The sequence below is a fragment of the Elaeis guineensis genome, chromosome 2 (assembly GCF_000442705.2).
Source record: "Elaeis guineensis isolate ETL-2024a chromosome 2, EG11, whole genome shotgun sequence".
In the NCBI taxonomy this organism is placed as follows: Eukaryota; Viridiplantae; Streptophyta; class Magnoliopsida; order Arecales; family Arecaceae; genus Elaeis; species Elaeis guineensis.
The window spans coordinates 4524258-4546311 of NC_025994.2; the positions used below are offsets into that span (position 1 = coordinate 4524258).

Here is a 22054-nt window from a genome sequence, read left to right on the forward strand (position 1 = left end):
TGATAAAGCTTATCCAAGCTTATCAACTCAAAATCACTCACTCAATTAAAACTATTTTCTATTTTGGATTATCACTATCGAACTGATTGTACCTACACGTAGGGAGGTCTCGGCAGCCACCTCGATCCCAAATTAGTCACTTTAATTTTTCCATTATTTTTTTTTTCTGCATTTTTTTTAGTTTAAATCCTTATATTCTACATTGATCTTCTCTATTCTACTTATCTAGCAAACATCATCTTGGTGTTTAAATTGTTATTTCAAAATACTTCTTAGATTTTCAAGGTGATAAACATATTCCAAAGATTCAAGTGTAGTACTTTCTCCCATGGTGAAAGGGTTTGGATTGAGGTGACCTTGCAAAATCTTCTTGATTCTTAAATTTTTAATCTCTAAAAACTTTTACTTCTTAGATTTTGGAAAGGGTTGAATTTTGCTTAAAGAAAAAATTGCTTACATATTAACAAGAGTATTAGCCCAGTTGTTGATCGTATAAATTTTTAAAAAATCTTCGAGGTCATATAGCTAAATGTTCAAAAGATCATCAAATAATATTTTAAGAATTACCTTGAAGATTTTACGAATATCCAAAGAATATATTGTGGGAATCCCTTAATGAAAAAGATATAATAATAGATTTTTAGAATATGCTCCAGTAATTTCTTGAATATTCTTTGATTATTTTTTAAATATTTGACTGCATGATATTGGGGATTTTTTGAAAATTTGTATGGTCAATTGGACTAATAAAGTGATTGAATGGCCCTTTAGCTTTCATTTCCTAAAATATGGCCAACTCTTCGTATGTATATACATGATTGAGAAGAGCATGATACCAAGTGAGGCATTTTGTTCATATTTCATTTGCCTCTTATATTTGGTGTGCAATTATTGCTTTGGCCTGTTTAAAATACTTTTATATTGTTAGCTATCCGAAAAATAAAAATTTACAATAAAAATCAACACCACTTTCATTTTGTTTTAACAAAGCATCATTTTTTTTTTCTTGTCCCGATAGGAATGGCTCATTTTAGACTTTCTATCTTTTAGTAACTAATATATCGACATTCATACATGTGCATCATGTATTGTATATGCACCTAGTATGCGAGTAGGTTATTGTCGTGGCACGGTGAATTTCTCAATAATTTTTTTTATAAAAGAAATAAAAAGTAATATTGTATAAGATAAAGGCAAAGTGGATTTTTTGAAAAAGAGTAAAAAGACAAAAGATTAGTAAACAAAATATGAACGCCTTCTTGCCAAAAAATTAATAGGTCAAGCCCATACAAGGATAGAAAGGTCATCAAGGAAGACAATTAAAAGCTCTCATGGAAAATTAGAAAACAAGATATCACTATATTTATCCATCTAGCACTGCTCCCAGATCCAATTAGCGGCATGTTTGACCTCCCAACAACTGTGTATAATAACTGCATTTTAAACTTCTTATGATCACCAAGCAGTCCTGAGCCACTATTCTGTATGATCCATGGGCTTCCCTCTTTTTCATGGGCTCTTCTTCCAAGTTCAATACAAAACCCATGCCAAATTTACTGCCTTGGATCACATCCTAGACAACTTTACACTTGCCAATGCCTCTCTCTTTATCTTCTCAGCCCCAGTACAATCCAATCCATCAGCATTTTTGCAACCAAATCCAGCAGCCATACTTCACTTTCAACCATGAAAAGAAACTGATAGCTTCTTTCCCACAAACCCATGGATCCAATGGAGTCCACCACACTACCCAGTCTTCCAGACAAGCTTTCCTCCCATCTCAAATGCCGGGCCATCGACCCAAGGGTCGTCCATGGCCTCTCTTTTAGGCTGGGCTGCCTGTGCTCCACCTTCCTCTCCAACAACCTGCTCCATGCTTATGTTTCACGCTTGATGATCGTCCATGCTCGCAAGCTGTTCGGCGTAATGCCCCAAAGGAATGTTGTCACTTGGTCTACGATGATTTGTGGCTATGCTCAAACAGGCAATCTCAAAGATGCCATCTTTCTGCTCAGAGAAATGCTAGGTAGCAGAATTCCAGTGGGAGAGGTTGAAGATGGGCTCCTCCCAAACAAATTCATGAATAAGGACGAAGACAGTCTCCTCCCAAACAAATTCACTTTTGGCAGCATTGTCACGGGCTGTGCTCGTGCTAATGACTTGAGAACAGGGGTCCAAATCCACTGTGACATAATTAAATTCGGAGTCGAATCTGATACATTTGTAGCAGGTGCACTGATTGACATGTATTCCAAGTGTGGGAAGGTCAAAGAATCATGGAACATCTTTGATCAGACTCCAAATAAGGATGTTGTTTCTTGGACTACTATGATCACTTCCTTAGCCAATAGTGGGCAGCATCATTTATGGGATTATGCATTCAAGCTTTTCAAGGACATGATTTGCAGGGGGATTCAGCCAGTTGGCATGACATTTGCTAGTCTGGTCAAGACTTTCGATGCACCTATCAAGCTAAGCCAAGCCAAGCAGGCACATGGATGCATGGTGAAGCTTGGGATTGAAGTGGATGATCTTATGGGAAGTGCTCTGATTGCAATGTATGGGAGGTGTGGGGGAATGGATGAAGTTATTAGACTCTGTGACAGAATAAACCAAGATGTGGTTTCACAAACTTCGCTGCTAGTGGCTTACATGCAGAATGGATTCAATCTAGAGGCAATTGATGTGTTCCGTAAGATGATAGAGGAGAAGTTTATAATGGATGTATTTGTGTTTGCAAGTGTAATTGGTGCTTGTTCAATGTTAAAGGAATTAGGAATGGGAAAAGAGATCCATTGTCTTGCTATGAGGAAAGGTTTCACATCAGATGTATCAGTTAGCAATGCTTTAATCACACTATATGGAAGATGTCATGAAATTAGAAAGGCTCAGACAGTGTTTCAGCTGATGGGAGATAAGGATATGATCTCTTGGACAGCAATATTGACATGCTATAGTCAGAATGGTTATGGGGAAGAAGCCCTCCTGTTGTTTAGGCAAATGCTTCAGGAAGGACTGAGCCCACCCATCTTTAGCATCACCAGTGCCATACAGGCATGCTCTACAACAGTGAGCCTTTCGACTGGTCGGCAGATACACTCAAGGATTGTGAAAATGGGGAGTGCTGATAACCTCTCTGTGGAGAATTCTCTTATAACAATGTATGCAAAGTGTGGAAGTATTGAAGTGGCAAAAAGAGTCTTCAACTCTATGACAAATAGAGACATTGTCTCTTGGAATGCCTTAATTGTAGGTCATTCACAGCATGGTTATGAGACAGAGGCTCTAGAACTGTTCAACCAAATGCAGAAAGAAGGTCTTCGGCCCAATGAATATACTTTCACTGGACTATTAGTCTCTTGCAGTCGAGTGGGCCTCATTGCTGAGGGTTGTAGGTACTTCCAACTTATGAGCTCAGAGTATGGATTGGAACCCATAATGGAGCACTATTCCTGCATAGTTGACCTATTTGGCCGTGCTGGTAGGCTTCATGATGCCATGGAGTTCATTGATGCAATGCCCTGTGAGCCAGACCAGTTGGTTTGGGAAGCCCTTCTTGCATCATGCAAGGTCCATGGAAATGTAGAGCTTGCAAAATTTGCAGCAAAAAAGATATTGCAGATGAGACCAGAAGACCCTTCCCCTTACATCATATTATCTGGCATTCATGCTTCCCTGGGTATGTGGGATACAAGGGCTCGCTTTCATGCTATGATGAAAGATCAAGGACTACAAAAGGAGCCTGGAAGAAGTTGGGTTGAAGCCCAGGAGTGTTCAGAAGATATATTTGATATGCTGCAAGTTGGAGGAATTTGATGAATAAAGAAACATGTAGGATGTATACATCAAAGAGAATATCACATTGAACATGACAGAGCAAAACCATTATGACATTGACCAGGACAAAGAGTTTAACTCCATTTTCTGACAAACGGATAGGATGTAATTTTGCAATTGCCTCGTTGGCACTAGAAGAGGATCCTGGACGAAGTTGAGCGGAAGCACAGGAGTGTTTAGAACAAGGTTTCCATCTCAGCACTGGACCCCGTACCAGTATCATCCAATTATAATGTCGGTACACGGTTTGGTATGGTATGGTAAGATCGGTATGGTATGGTATGCCGTACTGATATGATACGGTGTAGAATTGTATACCCTGTATTGGATGGTACGGTGTGGTATGGCAGCCCTTGGTTCAAAAGATATATTTGATGCGTTGCAAGTTGGGGGACTTTGATGAAAAAGAAACATTTAGGTTTAGACACCAAAGAGAAGATCAAATTGAATGGGGACACAACAAAACCATTATAACATTGAACATGCACAAAAAGTTTGTGTTCTCCATTTTCTGACAAGGGAAAGGTGCCACTGGCAGTAGCCTCATTCGCACTAGAAGACAATCATAGACTGCAATCATGCAGATGTTCTTGTGGACTGCAATATGCAACCATGCAAGATATTAGATGAAATTAGGTAGTGCAATACTACCAAACTGCTAGAGAACTGATTACAGAGGTCAAGGATTGAGAAACTGAAATAAGTTTCATCATCGAATTGAATGTCTCTATACCAAGACCCTCCTTAACCGACATCATTCGCAATGTAGATAATAAAGAATTACTTTTGAAAATTTTAGCCTGAGAATGTTCTGGACATTCCCCTTTTTATGTCTGAAGAGGCAACAGATTGGTGATAGAAATAACATTGTAAAAGGTTACTCTTCCTGTATTGAAAAATTTTGATCTCTTGGTCTCAATGATACAAAAATGAATTGGTAATGAAATTTCAAGGTAGAGGACTGCTTTCATTGTGCTGCAATAATTTGTATAGGTCACAAATTACATGACTAATTTCTCAAACGATTTCTACTCATATTTTACAAACAGAGACAATGTGCTCCAAAAAATCAACACTATTTATGATTATCTGATGCCACCCCCACATTGTTGGGAGAGGCTGGATTAATATCATTACGGTTATTCTCCGATCTGCCACATGTAGCTCTCATCTCTGATTCTTTAACTCAAATTTCAACCAACAGATTCTTCTCCCTCAATGATCAACATAACCGATTACTGAGGCCTCACTATTAGATGGTGAGCTGACTTGAACATGAAATGATTTAATGCAGCTCTATATACGTATGTGATTCTGGCATGGAGCTTGCAGAGGCAACAAGCTCAATGGTGATCGTATTGAACCCAACAGCAAAAGAATTCAGTCACACTGATCTCAGAGTACTTCATCCCTTTGACTCAATTCATTTATGAGCAATAGAATTCTCGGTGAAGAATAATGAGAAGCATTAATAATATCCTTGTGAATTGATGCCCAAATGTCATCCACATTCTATTTGACATGAACCAGCCATAAGCCCTGTATTTCTCATCTGTGCATTCAATGTCTCCAAAACTGTGCACACTTCTACTGTTCTTGGCTGTGTTGAATCATCAGAGGAGAAGGCACAGACCTTATTCTTAATTTCAATCCAACTGCAGCCCCGTTGCTTCTGCACTCCTCTCTCTTTCATCAAAACCCTTACTCTTTCAACCTCATCCCATTTACCTGCCTCAGCATGTATGTTTGACAACAGCACATAGTTTGAAGTCTTGTAGGGTTCGAGTTCAAATAGCTTCTCAGCAGCAAAATTCCCAAGCTCTGGATTCTTATATATGCGGCAAGCCCCAAGTAAGGCACCCCATATACCAGCAGTTGCCTCGATTGGCATTCCCTGCACGAGTTTGAATGCTTCTTCCAATCTCCCTGCTCGGCCAAGCAAGTCGACGACACAGGCATAATGCTCAGCCACAGGTTTAAGCAAGTAGGCTCTGCTTATGGTGTTAAACAAATCTAGTCCTTCATCAATCATTCCTGCATGGTTACAGGCTGATAGAACACTCACAAAGGTGATCTCATCAGGCCTCACCCCATTGGTCTCCATCTCTTGGAACAGTGAGATTGCCTCTGTTCCATAGCCATTCAAGGCATAACCAGCAATCAAAGAATTCCATGAAACAAGATCCAATGATCCCATCTCATCAAAGACTTGACTTGCTCTCGAGATCCTTCCACACCGGGCATACATAGCTATCAGTGCATTACCAGCAAACGTATCATGGACATGACCACTTTTCAGGAGGAGTTGGTGGAATTGCTTTCCTACCTGTAAAGCTGCAAGGTTTGCACAAGCACTGAGGCCACATGCAAATGAAGACCAATCTGGTTTCCTTCCCTCCTTCCTCATCAACACAAAATACTGAAGTGCCTCTGTATAGAACCCATTTTGAGTGAATCCAGAAATAATAGAATTCCATGAGACTGTATTTCTCTTACTAATTTGTTCAAAAATTCCAACTGCTTCATCCATTCGCCCTTCTTGAGCATACCCTGCGATCATAGTATTCCAAGAGACAACATCCTTCTTTGGCATCTTGTTGAACAATAGCAGAGCTTCATCCATTCTTCCACATTGTGCATAGGCAGAGATCATTGTATTCCAACATACAGCATCTCGTGTGCTTATTTGCTCAAAAAGTTGATGAGCATCATCCATTCTGTTGCCCTGAACATAGCCATTGATCATTGCAGTCTGAGCTGCAACGTTTTTAAAAGGCATCCTATCAAGCAGTGCCCTTGCATCGTTAAGCCTCCCAACACGAACAAATCCATTAATCATGGTTGTCCACGTTACTGAGTTTCTCTCTGGCATCTCCAGGAACAACCTACTAGCTTCTTCTATTTGCAAACTCTGCACATATCCTGCAATCATTGCATTCCGGGATACCACATTCCTCTCTGGCATTTGATCAAATATCCTTCTAGCCTCAATGATCCGACCGCTCCTGCAGTAACCATTGAGCATTGTCACCCATGAAACAACATTTGGGCAAGGAATCCTTCTAAAGTACTCCAACGCTGTGCCCATATCGCCAATTCGAACAAAGCCATCAACCATTAAGTTCCATGAGACCACATCCCTCTCGGGCATGTCATCAAAAAACCTCAAAGCGAGTCCCATCAGTTCATTCTGCGTGTACCCCGCAAGCACCGAGTTCCATGAAACCAAGTCCCGATACGGCATCTCATTCAATAACCTGATGGCATCTTCGAACCTCCTATTCTTCGCATAACCCGAGATCATCGCATTATAACAGACCGAACTCTTCTCTCCAGGCATCCGATCAAAGAGGCACCTTGCCTTCTCCAATTCCCCATTCCGCACGTAACAAGAAATCATCAAAGTCCATGAAAAGACATCCCTTTTGGGCATTCTTTCGAACAATTCAGATGCCTCCTGAACACACTCATTGTGGGAGTATCCAGCAATCATAGTGTTCCATGAAACCAAGTTCCTGAAGGGCATCCGATCGAAGAGACGCCTCGCTTCGGCTATCCTGCCATTCTTGGCATACGCCGAGATCATCGAGTTATAAGTCACAGTGTTTCGATTCGTCATGCCATCAAATATTTTGACGGCTTCTTCAAGTCGGCCAGATCTCGCGAGCTGGGTAAGCTTTACATTTTGATTGAAGACGAGGCTCCCCCTCTCGCCCACGGACTTGAGGGTGGAATTCATTTTGGGGGGGAGGCGTTTTGTCGCTCGTCTAAAGGTGTTAAAAGGATTTCTTTACGTGAGTCCAAAATTGAAATATAACGGTAAAAAAAAGCACTGGGCTGGATTAACGGTAAAGTAAATCTGAGATGCCAACGGCAAGGAAAGTATTGTCGGTCGCGATCACCATTTGACCCGTGACTGACAAATCTAAATAAATGTTGCCATCTGCCCCCAATCTTTAAGCCTGACGCAGTACAGCTCTATTATTTGGCACGAGAGAGAGAGAGAGAGCCTGGGTCCATGAGGACAGCGCATTATATTTCTGTCTGATTGTAACACTTTGGCAGCCCAGAAGGCCAAAGCATTATCATTTTGCTTGTTCTGATTTGAACTCTTTGGCAGCACTGTCAGCAAGCTTCTGTATTTCCACATATGGAGTCACTTGCATTGTTAATTAAGATGTTTTAGTACCCTCCTTTGTCTGCCAATATTGTCTTTTGAGGATTAAACGAGGGGGAAGTCCCCCATTCTGTTTATTATATAGTATTTAATAGTGCATGTCAATGTGGACATATCTATCTATATTGTTGTGAGCAAAAGATCTTTTATGATGCGCTGTTTGCATTGTAGAATGCTGTCTAGCAGCCGATGGCCGACCTCCATCAAAAGCTAGATGGCAGTCGCTATTGAATGTTATACAGTACTTTATGGTGCAAACAGCGCATTGCAAAAGATCCTTTATTGTGGGTACATACTTGGCTTTTGTAGGTTTCTTCTCCTGTTGGTCGTACACCCATTGGCAAGAGCAATGAATTTTCACCGTATCATAATTATAGCATCCTCTTTTATTGGTCGAATTTTCATGAACATGTCTTATGCAAGTCTCCAAGTCACCAACAACCATCAACCTTTCACATCCCATTTTTCAGTGAATTCAAGTCCTCTTACTGCATGGTAGACTTCAGAGTACTCATAAGCCTGTTGAAGAATTAATTTGTTTTTCATTGCCAACAATCAATGAATGTTGAAGCTTGTAGATTGTTGGCAATACCAAATATCATGAATGCTTTGCGCTCATCAATCTGTTATGTTTCACTGAGAAACCTCATCGATGCCGCTAGGGCAGATTAAAGAGGATGCATGCTCCCTGAAAAAGCACACCAGAACTTCCAATTAAGTTAAACTTCGAAACGAAGTCAAAAAAATGCCACTCCACTAATTACCATACACGGGAACAATACAATTATGAGGATGGCCATCTACTACAATCTTTATTAAATTTGTTGTCCATGTAAAAATAAGAAATGAACAGCTCCTATTACATGCTACATATGTAAAAATAAGAAATGAACTGCTCCTACAACCAAGTTGTGTACGGATGAATCCTTCTATGCGCCTCATTACCACCACTCTTCTATCTAAAGAGCCATAGATGAAGGAAGAGCTCATAAACTTCTATGTAAGTACAGATGATGCAAAGAGCCATATCAGGAAGCCATGGCCAGTGGTGAACCATAGCCATTCCTATGTTCTTTCTGCCATCTCCATGCAACGCGAAGGCTCTCCAGAAGGTCCGTGTGTTTTGCTGTCCAGTTCAATTCACGATTTATCTTGGACGGATTGCTATAAACTTCAGCATAATCGCCTGGACGGCGGCTAAGGTAATCAACCTTAATGTCAACCCCAGTTGCTTGCTTGCATGCTTCCACAAACTCTCTCACTGATCTACCTGATCAGTAATACAAAAAAGAAGTTAGGAATTACTGGATAGAACGAATATCCATTCATAGTGACATCTAGTTCAAGAAACTATTATTTAGAAATGAAAAAATTCCTGCAAATAAGAGTTAAACAAGAAACTATTATTTAAGAAATATGAGGAGAAAAGCAAAAGTGGCATAAGGGGACCTTTTCCTGTTCCGACATTGTATATGCCAACTTTATTTGGTTCTGCCTTGTCCAGGGCTTTCACATGAGCATCAACAAGATCGGTGACATCAATATAGTCTCGTATACAGGTTCCATCAGGCGTTTCATAGTCAGTTCCTTTAACCTATAAGGCAGCCAACATACCATCAGCAACAAATCTGAACATAATTTGTTTCCTTCTCTGCATCAGTACTTGAATCTTATACATTTAGAAACTCGTTTTACCAACAGATTTCACAAGATATGACTGAAGGATTAGAAATAGCAATATACTGCATCTTTATACAAGGAGAATGAGTAACCACCATACCTTAAGACCTGGAATAATTCCTAAAGCTGCATCAAAACATGCACCAGAAATACGTCCATGCTCTCGCAATTCAGGTCTGGGAGCTTCACCTAACCTTCCCTCTGGATCAGATCCAATGACATTGAAATATCTGAAAGCAGAAATGTGAGCTTAATCTCTACTGTTATCCAATTAGGTAATCAATTTCTTAATCACAAAAGCATCGGACTTAGTGGATTCATCTTTATTTCAGCAGCAACATACCTCAAAATCATTACGGCCATGTTCGATTTCTTTGAGAAATCCAAAATGATGTCCTCTGCCATTTTCTTAGCCTTCCCATATGGGTTAATGGGAAACTGCACACATGCACAGAAAAAATTAGTTCAAAGAACCTAAAATGCACAGCTCAATCCTTCTATGCATGGTTTAGCCTATAGACATTCTGCTTCATATTGTTTGACAATTGGAAATAACTCAAAGAAAAAGATATTTAAGTAACAACATGCTATGATTTCATTTTCTTTCTAAAGAAGCTAGATGACTTTAAGCCAATGAAAAGAAAACTTCAATGCATAATCAATCCGATCAAATAATCAAATAAATTCCTACATAACCTGAGGAGTTTCTTCTGTGATAGGCATCTTTTCAGGCTCTCCATAAGTTGCACATGTACTAGAATAAATTAGGGTTTTAACATCATGGGCTGCCATAGCTTCTAGCACAGTCAAAGTATTCGATGTTATATTGTGATAGTACCTGTCAAAAAATAGAATATGATAACAAGGAATTATTAGCACTAAAGCTGAATTTCCAACATGTAGATTTATCCACAATTTACAATCAGTTGCAGTATCTCATGATACTAAAGTTAGCAAATTTAGACAAGTGATCTAATTATTAAGGGGAGGTGACTGGTGAAGTCATGATGCCAATCCTGAATGCAGCAATAAATTTAACATGTCAAATTTTAAGGATTAGGACCCACAACTTATGGAGCATAGAGCAATTTTAAGGAACTAAAAGCTTCTAATGCCATGCAACAAAAAAAAACTGATCACTGTATAATTCAACAAATTAATGATCTTCTACAAACAATTTCAAATTTACTAAAAAAAATGGCTGACAAGAAACTTTTTTTAAAATTAATCCTAAAAAATAAGCCTGGTATCTGCAGTTTACAACTAAAGATCCATCACCCTGTTTAAAAGCATGATAGACAGAATCATGGAGTTTCATTTTGTGGCTCAATCCAATATACCCTCCTCCACCAAATTATAAGGATTGAATGAACCAAAGAAACAATCCACCCCAATTGTTTGCTATCATTATGATGTTAAGAAAACTTCATAAGGAATATAAAAAACAGCATACCTAAGAGGTTCTAGTGTGCTTTCACCCACATAAGCGACAGCTGCAAAGTGCATAACAGCATCAATTGCATTTTCTGCAAATACTCTTTTAACCTGAACATTGATTAAAAAATCAAACTCAAGTCCATTCTGACATGCAATAATTTTTTATCAAAAAAATGGATATTGAAAGGCATGTGATAACATACAGCTTTTGCATCTCCTAAATCAGCATATATAAATTGAAGTCTTCCAGGCCCTGGGAATCGTTCCTGGAGAACCTTAATGGCCCCAATATTCCCCCTAGAAAGATTATCCTGTCGAATTTGAATAAGAAAGATTAGTGATTTACAGGAGAATACAATACCGAAGCTTTGATATAAAACAATACTGGAGCACAGAAAAGAAAAACAAGAAAGAAAGATGGATCAATTGCATATAATAATAATTGAGAATTACCACTATAGTCACTCGATACGAGTCCTTTAATAGCCGAAGTACAGCATGTGAACCTATATAGCCAGCACCCCCTGTTACTAAGACATGTGTCACCCCAGGTTCGCGGATGGAGAACTAAGAAGATGCAAGATCAACCAAAGAAGCTATCAGGCAAACATAAATGAGAAGCATAAGACAGAACTTTATATTGCTACCATTCAGGAACAACTTTATGGCAGTCGTGTGTATTATTACATCCCTAATATATAATCAAACAGCTTCTGCTGCTGGCCAAATCCTGGCCTTAGGCAAAAAATCTAAGGATGCTTTTAGCATAATTCAGTGGCAACTCTAATTGCATAGATGACAACAAAAGATTAACATATCAAAAGATTCTGATACCAATGGACACAAGGACAACAGAATGAAGTTAAAATTTGTACCGGGCTTATTTCTTTATGACAAGGAGTTTGCTTCAGCACAAGTATGCACATGACTGTGAGAACAGCAGCCACAAGAACTTTATTGAGAAAGTGGGGTTTGCGTTTTGGATCGGAGTAGTCCATTTCTGAGAAAGAATAAAAGTAATATTAACAAAGAATTCAACCAATTAGATGAGACAGCAAAGAAAATCCTCATGCTTGCAAATGAAGATGTTCAAAATTATCTGCTCTTCCCAAGTATTTAACTATATGCGAAAAATACATCGATAGCACTTCTTTAGGAGCATAAACCATAAACAACTTGAAGAAGGAAAATGGGAGAGTAGGTTTCAACCATATAGATATTAAAGTTGCAGAAATCATAAAATGTGGAAGTGCCAGCAACGTAAATTCGCCCAGCTAAAATGGAAATTCATAAGCGCAAAAGCATCATTTTGTGAAGCTACATTATTTAATCAGTACACGTAAGATAGTCAAAACATGAAAACTCATTTCATGAAACCGAAATTCTTATCCACTTAGATCAAAATGTAAGTTAAATAGATAATAACAACCAATTGTGGGGATCAACCCAAACCTGAAAAGGACCAAGGTCTAACAGACCTAGTCTGCGGTCTGTTCCGGTTAGCTGGTAGCATTCTAGCAAAGTCTCTCAGTCCAAACCACGGGAATCAAATCAAACACTTCAGTCGCGTGATAAAACCCCTTCTCCCTTGTGCAGCAAATTTTTAGCCAAACAAAAATCTGTGCCAACAAAAACATCACCAAAGATCAATCCTAGTTGTTCAACGTTCAATCTTCAAAAAATTTCTAAAATAACTCATAAATTATAAATCTGATTTGAAGACGCTAAATCAGAGGTAAAGGCAAAAGCATTCAAATTCCTAAAATAAATTATAAAGATAATTGAACCCTAAAATTCCAATAATGGAGGAACCTAAGGCAATTTCTCTAGAGACATCTGAAAAAATAACAAATAAAAAATAAAACGATACCGAGAAAATTAGCATGGGCCAGAACACTTAAAGGTCACAAAAAATAAAAAAATAAAAAACAAAGCGAGTGTCTACGAACAGATCTCACATAGGATCATGTTTCGGTAGTCAGGAGAAGAGAAAGCAACCATTGAATAAGTGCAAAAAAAGAGGGAAAAATCAATTTCATGCCTAAATAGATTCAGCTACCAAAATAATTCAAAAACGCCAGCTAAAAGACACCTGAAACCAACCAAGCAAGGCGTGATCTGATAAAAGAACAAAATCCCAAAAACGATCAGAGTAAATTCCCCCAAAACTAGATTTTTCCAACATAAAAAGGAACCCAAAACCAAACCAGAAAAAAAAAAAAAAAAAAAAAAAAGTGCCGCCTTTAACCTCTGTAGCTCCCTTAAAAGTAAAATACCATTCAATTCTACGATCTCTCCAGCAAATAAAAGAGCACCGACAAAAATCACGACAATGGAAGTGAAGAAACTGAGGGAATAAAAGCAAAATTTCAGCGAACCCAGATGACAGAAGATCTTGGAACCAAAATCCCGTCTCCAGAAGGCCATGAAAATGGTAAGAAATAGTCTAAAATTTCAACATGGAAAGCGACCCGCAGTACCTGGGAACCGTGGAGAAACAGAGGAACAGGGGCGAAGAGATGTGAGATGGGCGTTGGAACCTCGACGCGGAGGTCCTTCTGAGGTGGGTGAGAGAGAGAGGGGGGGGTGGTGGGGTTTATGAAATGGAGAGGAATTGACTCCGCTTAGGTTCATATTATCTCCATCGTTCGTTCAACGGCCCGCAAATTCTGGAATCAGGGCCCCCTTTCCCTTTTCTCACTTTTGACATCCCCCACACCATAACTAAAAAAAACCTTTCTTTTTCAAAGCATTTCTTTCTTTTAATTATTTTTTGACACAATTAAAAAATTGCAAACTGTTAAAGTGTTAGGTGGCATCATGCATGCCATGCGTCATCTACATGCTTTGAACTAATTTTGTATATAAAAATTTAGTAATGGGCCCTTCTCAATTTTCACTATGTAACATTACTCTGCCTTTATGATTCTATCTTGCAAGTATTTCACTTAGAATTAATTGCGACCGCAATCAGTATTTGGATGGATAATTAGGTGATATCTAATATTTTTTGGACCATATTTTATCTCTTAATTCACTCAAAGAATGAGTTTGAAATTTGAGAAGCTCCTTAATTCATATTCTTATAACGGTCACAATAATTTACGATCAAATTTATTTTTATTTTTATATTATTGTCAACTAGATATAATCAACTTAGGTTAAAAATTCCCACTTTAGATGAACTATATTTGCTTTGACTTATATGCTCGCCATCAATATCCTCTCTAATAGTCCCGATAAGCAACGCTCCCTCAGCTTTCATGCTTTCTTGGGTGCTTCCTCACCATGCAGTTGCCCAGCTCTCCATAGTTTGAAAGAATTAATAAAATATTTTCTTATGCATTTTATTATTTAAAATATTTTTTTGGTATAATATTTAAGATATTTAAAAAAAAAAAAAATCAATCACAACATGAATTATCAACATGGCTTAGAATCTCACTCAAAAGACTCACTTGACGAACCGGATACCTTCTCATATGCTAACACTGTACAAGGTTGTGATAAAAGGATATATGATTTTTTCTTTTTTTGATATTATCCGAAAAAAAACGAAGGTAGTTGAAGCACAACATCAACATAGGGGTAGTATTATCTATTGCTGCTCCATTCCTTGTTCAGTTCACCTTTTCCTTTTTGGGTAAAAGTTCTCCATCTTTTGTGTGATATGTGGTGATTGGTGAAATAAACAAGGGGATGGATGCATGTTACTCATAGTTATGTCCATGTCAACATTTGTGGACTGCCTTATTATCATCAAGAAAAATGAGATGCTGATGTTTGGCATTGTTTGATTGGAATCTTGCATTGAATATTTTACACCAAATATATAAAAGCACACCATTCACGAAACATAAAATGGAACATGCATACACACATACCTATATATATATATATATATATACTCTATGATTGGTTGAGGTTACGAGAGAGAAGATGCATGAGATTGGAAAGATGGCTGGCCCCATCTATCATTTTAAAAATATTTTAGGAGGGATAGAAGAAAATAAGAAGTTGTCTATCCATTCTGGCCCATTAATTTAGAAGGATATAATGCAGGATGGATAAAACATGTAAAAGATAGATTTTTATATTAACAAAATTATTCCCTCATTAATTTCTTAATAGGACCCTAACATTCCTACTGGTTTTTTAATTTATATTCACCATGTTTTAATTAACTATTCATATAAAATTAATTACCTATTTAAATTAGATTATAAATTAATTACTTATTTATATAATTAATATATATAAATAAATTCATATATATATATAGTTAATTTATAAAATTTTTGTCAAATTAATTTAAATAAAAATAAATATTTATATAAATTTTTAATATAATTATAAATTATTAAGATTATAATTTTATATATCCTATCTCTTTAGTATATATAAGTATTATAAATTAATAATAATAATACTTTTGTATCAAAGGATATTTTAGTAAAAATATCATACAAATATCATCATTACTTTCATTTCTTTTGTACTCAATAAAAGAGAAAATTATTTTTATCCATCTTTTTATGTTTTACTAAATATATAAAATGATGAATAAAAGATCTATCTATCTTTTTCCTGATCCATCTTTCCTCTATCTATCTTTTTCTAATCCATCCTTCATACTAAATATAGGATAACATGATCAATGGGCATAAGTGATAGATAATAGAGTATCTTACTACTAATATTATTAAATATCAATTATATAAGTATCAGTTATATTTATATAATTGATATAAGTATTATTGATACTTGAGAATATTGTCTAGTTAAAATAGATAAGTATTAAATTTATTTAAATTGATGTTACTATATCAATTTAGATATTTGTTAGAAGTTTTTGCTCAACCATATTAAAGTTTAGAAAAAATTATAGAGCAACCCTTCAAGTTTGGGCCATTTAAACTAAGATTCCAGAAGTTTAAAAGTATCAATTAGTGACCACAACTTCATGTTTATTGTAACGTGGCCTAGTTGTCTATTTAGATCTTAACATCATTAATATAATGAGAGAAAAAGATAAAAATATCCTTGCTTCAAAAAAGTTATTCTTTGTCGTTCATCTACTAGTACAAATATCAAAATATTTCATTCTCTATCATTCATCTACTTGCATAGATCTTAAAGCATCTTATTCTTTGCCATTCATTTGTTAGCATAGATCCTAAAGTACCCTAGCCTCAATCATCCATCTGCATGGAAAAATCTTAAAAAGCTTTACTCTTTGTCATCCATTCGCCTGCATAGATTGCAAAGCACTTTGTTTATGATCCATTTGCTTACAAAGATTTCAAAGTGCTTCATCTGATCCATTCGCCCATATAGATCTCAAAGTGCTCAATATCCTATCATTCATTTGCTTGGACAAATTTTAAAGCAATTCATCATCTATCATCCATTTATTTGCACAGATCTTACAGCACTCTAACCTCATTTGCATAGATTTTAAAGTACTTCATCCTCTATCATCTATACAGTTGCATAAATTTCGAAGTGCTCAATCATCTATCAGCTATCTTATACTTGCATAGATCTCAAAATATTTCATTCTTATCATCCATCCATCTATATAGATTTTAAAGTATTTCATCTTTTGTCATCTATCTACTTTTATAAATCTTAAAGTGGTCTATTCTCCATCATCTATCTATTTGGATAGATCTCAAAATACTTCAATTTTTATCATCCATCAATCTATACATATCTTAAAGCACTTTATTCTTTATCATTCATCCATTTGCACGAATCTCAAAGTACTCCATCTATTATCGTTTATATGATTACATAGATCTTAAAACACTCCATTCTCTATTATTCATTTGTCTATACATATATCAAAGCACTCCATCCTCTATCATTTATCTGTTTATATAGATCTTAAAGCATTATATCTTTTATCATCCATCCATCTATATAAATCTCAAAGAACTAAGTCATTCATCTATAGGTACATATCTCAAACTACTACTTTTCTTTCCTTTCAATTATTCCTGCCAAAACAAGAGCCCCTTGCAAAGTTACTGGAAAGGATAATTGTGGGATTTATAAAAACTAAGCTATCAAGTGATCTTCACGTGATAATATTTTCTAATGGAGATAGATGGCTAGGCCATTTTGTAATGATTTTAAAGTTTTGAGGTCTAATTGATATATTTTAAATTTTTGAAATCCAAGTGTAAATAGTCTAAATTTGAAGGGGTGTCTTTGTAATTTTTTTTAAAAGTTTATTACTTGATGTGAAATCAAAATTTAGCTAGTGAAGTCTTCTCTTAATTATAATTTATTATATTATTATATTATATTTCAAGAATAATTAGTAAAAGAGAAAAAATTGTACCTTGCATATCAAGTGGGTCATTTGGCTAACGAGTTTGTAGTATGTGAATCTAACAATTTTTTATATTATTTCTTATCTTTTACTTAATAAATCTTCTAATGTTAGACATAGGTCATGTTAAACATCTGACTTTTAGAGCATCCATTCTACTCAAAAAAGAGTTTGAATTGGAACTATCCATGTCCTATGGAGATCAACAATTTTTAATGATCTATTGAAATATTTTGTGGATTTAGAAATCATCAATTAATAAATACATTGTTATAGTCATATCTATGAGAGAAATCTTTTTTTTTTAAAAAAAATAAAAAAACATATGAATGAGATTTACTAATATTTAGTAAGTCGGATGAAAACTTACTAAGTTGAGCTCTCCATTCGCTACAAGGACACTTATATTAATAATGTAATTACTATGATTTTTTATTTTGGATAACAATTAGGGTTTATACAAAGAAAAAATGATCACTTATTAGCACGTACTTATTATGAATGAGTATTGTATCATCTATTATTTTAACGATGAGTTAATATAAATGATAGAAAATAAAAATTTTACTATTATCAATATTAGGTATCAATCATACTTATATAATTGATATAAGCATGAACGATACTTGAAATATTATCTAATTAAAATAAATAAGTATTATTCTTATGCAAACTAATATTACTATATGAATTTAGATATTTGACGTGAGTTCTTGGACAGCCATTATAAAAGTTCATTATTTAATATACAATAAAATTTAATTTTTTAAATTTTATTTATTATAATTTATTATATTAATATAATATATTTTAAAAATATTTGAAAAAAATTATCATTAACCGTAAGAGCTATTTAATAGTGTGTGTATACACTCATGCTCATATAACATGATTTTGAATAATAAAAGGTGGAAAATCTGCAATGGTTTAGTGCATTCAACAACTCTCACATGGGTGCAATAATTGATTGGGACGAGATTTTTTACGGTACTCAAAAAGTATCATAGGATCCTATACATATTTTGGGACATCCATAAAAAAAGAAACGATTATGTGATGTTTATCTAAATTGTTCAAATACTCCTAGGATTTATCCATTCTTTTTTTCTTAGTATTTACGTGCGCGCGGTCATCCATCTTTTGATGGATGTCTTTGAAGCATGCACAGCATCCTACTGTATATTTTAAGTACCGCAGAAGATCCGTTCTCTAACTGATTAGGGTGATTCTAATTTGAGTATATAATAAACAATACCATGGATGGTGATGGCTTCCTTATCTCGAGAAGCTGGGGGATGGCCGGCGCTTCCCTGGGTGTCAGATTGGGATATCTTGATGGAATGTGACCACACCAGTTTGATATTTTGGTGGTTATTTTCCTCTCGTTTGCCTTTTTGTTGCTTTTTTAGATGGGTTTGATGGGCCTCAAGGCATCGTTGTCTCAAGTTCCAACTCTCTCTCTCTCTCTTCTCTCTTTCTTTCTTCCGAAAGAAATTTACCAAAGTTCTCTTCTTGTTTCTGGCAATAAACATTCACTTGGCTAAGATATGCTTTATATTTGCAGTCCTGGAGCCAATTGCCCTTCCAGAAATGGGTTCAGGTTGTACCTTTCACATTTTATGATGTCGATTGTTAGACCGCATCCTACATAAATCTCAAAACACTTCGAATCTTTTCGTTCATTCGTTAGCATAGGTCTCAAAGCACCTATTGCATAAGGATGAACCTGTGTCCCACTGCGTTATATATAGAAGGTTAAGGTGCAACCCTCTGATAAGGTCCGGTACTCTATTGCCCGTACTCATCGAGCCTCTCCTGACGTCAATTGCATCATGTAAGATAAAAACTACAAAGAAAGTGCAGAATGCATCTAACATATACAGTCACAAAAACAAAAAGCCAAGTTTCAAGGGCTGTATTTTCCCATTATAATGCATGCCAAAGGATCCAATCATCATTGTGGTCCACATGACAGAACCTAGTATGTGAGCGTTCGGTTAATGTTTTTTCATGCTGGGTGGGGGGCTTTCTAGGTGGGAAAAATTATTGCATGGACTAGGTATAGGTGGACCACGGCAAATCTTGGAGCATATGCACAGTGAATAATACATAATTAAAAATTAATAAAATATAAATGATAATATGAGAATCCGTACAACGTATATTTAATCTTACATTGATTATTCGCTGGAAAGATGTTGGATATCTGTATGTATCAAAGAATTCAAGTAATATATTTTGATCGATTTTTTGAATAAGATCTTGAATTGTTATAAATGGTATCCGAGCTGATGTGCTCTATAGTATACTGTTTAGTGGGGATGGATCATGAACCGATCATGTTGCTTATAAATGAAAGTATGAATTTGAATCTTTAACTAGATGGTGTAGCGTGTTATCTACCATGGGATTCGCCACCATTGGACGTGGTCCATGTAATAATTAGATCCTTGCGGTTGGGACCGAAATGGAGTGGGTGCAGTTCCTTTATCTTTGTTGCATTTTCTTTGTACAGATCTTTTTGTACATGTACTCAACCTCAATAAATCTCATGGGTGATAAGGCGCTCCTATAACACTGTAAACCAGTGGAAGAACACACGTAAACAAGACTTATGCAGCAATTGGCCGAACCTGAAACAGGGGTGGTGGATGGGGACGGTCAAAATGAGAAGTGTTTGCGAACAAAATTAATTAATCCCCTGGGGACAAAGCCACCCATCCCGGACACCAGCTCTCCTAGCCATGCATGATGCTTCCCTGCCAACATTGGGAGGATCTTTAGCTCCCTGAGGCATTCGCAATGGTTGGTGTAGCGGAGCCCGAACCACACAGCTGGTTCGAAGCAAAGCTGCATGAATCTATTAAACAACTGCCCCATTAACAGATGAAGGATCTGGTGCGGCGTCTCTTGGCGCACCAGAGACTGGGTCCATAACGGGCATGGTGGTCATAAAGACGCCAGGCATCAACTCTACTCTCTTCTCTCCTAAAATTATCATTCTAAATAAAAAAAAAAATGCCATATTGCAAGTGAATACTTTAATTCAACGAGCGGATTAAATAACTTGCCCTGTCTAAATTAAAAGTCAAGAGAGGTAAAGCAAATCAATCAATGAGATGAAAGGTTCAAGACTTTACATCCCCCAATGCATGATCGTTAATGGAAGACTAAACATAGCAGCGAAAGGTACTCCGTTAGCATCACACGATAGGACTTCTTCACATATATATAGATATATATATATAGATATAGCCCCCTGACAGAAATGTCGGTTATCTCAAACCAGCTTAACGACAACATCCATCGCTGCAGAAGTTATCCCACGGGAGATTCTAAACGTCATACAGAATTCTCGCGCTTTTCTCGGTGAAACTCCTATCGATCTCTCTCTGGTCCCCAGCCTCCCTCTTTTCCGTTTTTGCTTGTCCGGTAAGCTGGAGAAATGTTGCCTTCCAATTTGTCAACGGTTCCGACTTCCAAATAATAGCCCAAAAATAAAAAAATAAAAATCGAGTTGGCAAGGATAGACTTCGATTGCCAAGTCCTGTGAGACTTGCACATGTACACGAACAAGCTTGCTAATATTTCTAATTGTATGTGATGGGACTTCCCATCACTTTCCTCCTCCTCCTCCTCTTATGATCGTGGGATGGCTGCTGGTAGAAGGTCGGTAGGCTATAAATTAATATTATAAAATATAATAAATAGACAGCCGAACTACCTAAACGTACAGTGACGGTCGTCGAGAAATTATATCCCACACGACGAAATGCAATGCCTGTGGGGGATATAATAATTTATCCTCTAAATCCACCCCAGCTGTGATTTCAAAACATTAGATAATCATCCGAAATGCCAGTTGGCGGAGCGCGTCTCCTCTGCCAGTGGTCTCGACGGCACCATCCTAGTTCTCACGGAAACCTTGTAATTCAGCGGGAGAACCATGTGCGGGATCCTACGCACCATCAGGACGCACAATCTTGTCCACGGAATCAGACTATTTAATTTTGTCCTATTAAACTTAATGATTGAGTCCCGTTCGATAACTTTCGTCCTAAAAACTCGTGTCAAGCTAGCGTCCAATCCTCCAAGCTTTTCCTTGTCCCACGTTCTTCACCCAAGGAGGACCACCCCATATATATATATATATATATATATATATATATATATATATATATAATTTCTGGCGAAATTCCTTTACTAAATCATGAAGGATGAACCTCGCATTTGCAAACGAAACGGTATAACCATTGACATAACACTCATGATACAATTCTAAGCGTTTTTCTTTTCAAAAACCTGAACCCTTTATTCCAAAATAAATAAACAAATAAAAAACACAGAAGCCCATTTGGTGTTCCATGTAGCTTGAACTTCGTAAGATCTTAACTTCACCTAAGATCTTAACTTCGCACATCATCTGTTAGATACCCACCTCACACTACAGTTCCCAATTTACCCTTTTTCCATGGCAAGGTCCTTCGGATACAGAATAAGTCAAAAATCTATCACCTGAAACTAACCCGTTTATTAATAAATGGGTCCAAATCCAGACCCAAATGTGCCCGAAGATGAACTAC

At 36.6% G+C, this 22054-nt stretch overlaps 3 protein-coding genes across 5 annotated transcripts; 1 reads left to right on the plus strand and 2 right to left on the minus strand.

Annotated features, from left to right (window-relative positions):
* The first annotated feature begins 1278 nt into the window (after window positions 1–1278).
* On the plus strand, window positions 1279–4662 carry LOC105034132 (pentatricopeptide repeat-containing protein At3g53360, mitochondrial-like). The gene has a single exon (XM_010909185.4). It carries the CDS (start codon window positions 1723–1725, stop codon window positions 3814–3816), a length of 2094 nt encoding a protein of 697 aa, XP_010907487.4. The 5' UTR covers window positions 1279–1722; the 3' UTR covers window positions 3817–4662.
* A 109-nt stretch (window positions 4663–4771) lies between these two features.
* Window positions 4772–7838, minus strand: LOC105033858 (uncharacterized). The gene has a single exon (XM_010908816.4). It carries the CDS (start codon window positions 7574–7576, stop codon window positions 5339–5341), a length of 2238 nt encoding a protein of 745 aa, XP_010907118.1. The 5' UTR covers window positions 7577–7838; the 3' UTR covers window positions 4772–5338.
* A 960-nt stretch (window positions 7839–8798) lies between these two features.
* Window positions 8799–13747, minus strand: LOC105033866 (probable UDP-arabinose 4-epimerase 1). 3 transcript variants are annotated; one of them, XM_010908826.3, is made up of 11 exons: window positions 13612–13747; window positions 12584–12750; window positions 12007–12131; window positions 11585–11698; window positions 11335–11442; window positions 11148–11239; window positions 10391–10532; window positions 10038–10132; window positions 9795–9924; window positions 9464–9608; window positions 8799–9284 (listed from the first exon to the last, which is right to left on the minus strand). In XM_010908826.3, exons 2-11 carry the CDS (start codon window positions 12642–12644, stop codon window positions 9043–9045), a joined length of 1254 nt encoding a protein of 417 aa, XP_010907128.1. In that variant the 5' UTR covers window positions 12645–12750; window positions 13612–13747; the 3' UTR covers window positions 8799–9042. The 3 variants fall into 3 exon arrangements, with proteins under 3 accessions (XP_010907128.1, XP_019702157.1, XP_029117113.1); XM_019846598.3 differs by lacking the exon at window positions 13612–13747 and adding an exon at window positions 13408–13544; XM_029261280.2 differs by lacking the exon at window positions 13612–13747 and having other exon boundaries at window positions 12610–12750.
* Window positions 13748–22054: the final 8307 nt, after the last annotated feature.

Coding starts and splice junctions, on each gene's coding strand:
- LOC105034132 (XM_010909185.4), top strand. CDS start 1,723: ATGGATCCAATGGAGTCCACCACACTACCCAGTCTTCCAGACAAGCTT.
- LOC105033858 (XM_010908816.4), bottom strand. CDS start 7,576: ATGAATTCCACCCTCAAGTCCGTGGGCGAGAGGGGGAGCCTCGTCTTC.
- LOC105033866 (XM_010908826.3), bottom strand. CDS start 12,644: ATGCTACCAGCTAACCGGAACAGACCGCAGACTAGGTCTGTTAGACCT. Junction 12,132..12,583: donor TAGACCTTGGTCCTTTTCAG/GTTTGGGTTGAT, acceptor ATTCTTTCTCAG/AAATGGACTACTCCGATCCA. Junction 9,925..10,037: donor ATGGCCGTAATGATTTTGAG/GTATGTTGCTGC, acceptor TTCTGCTTTCAG/ATATTTCAATGTCATTGGAT.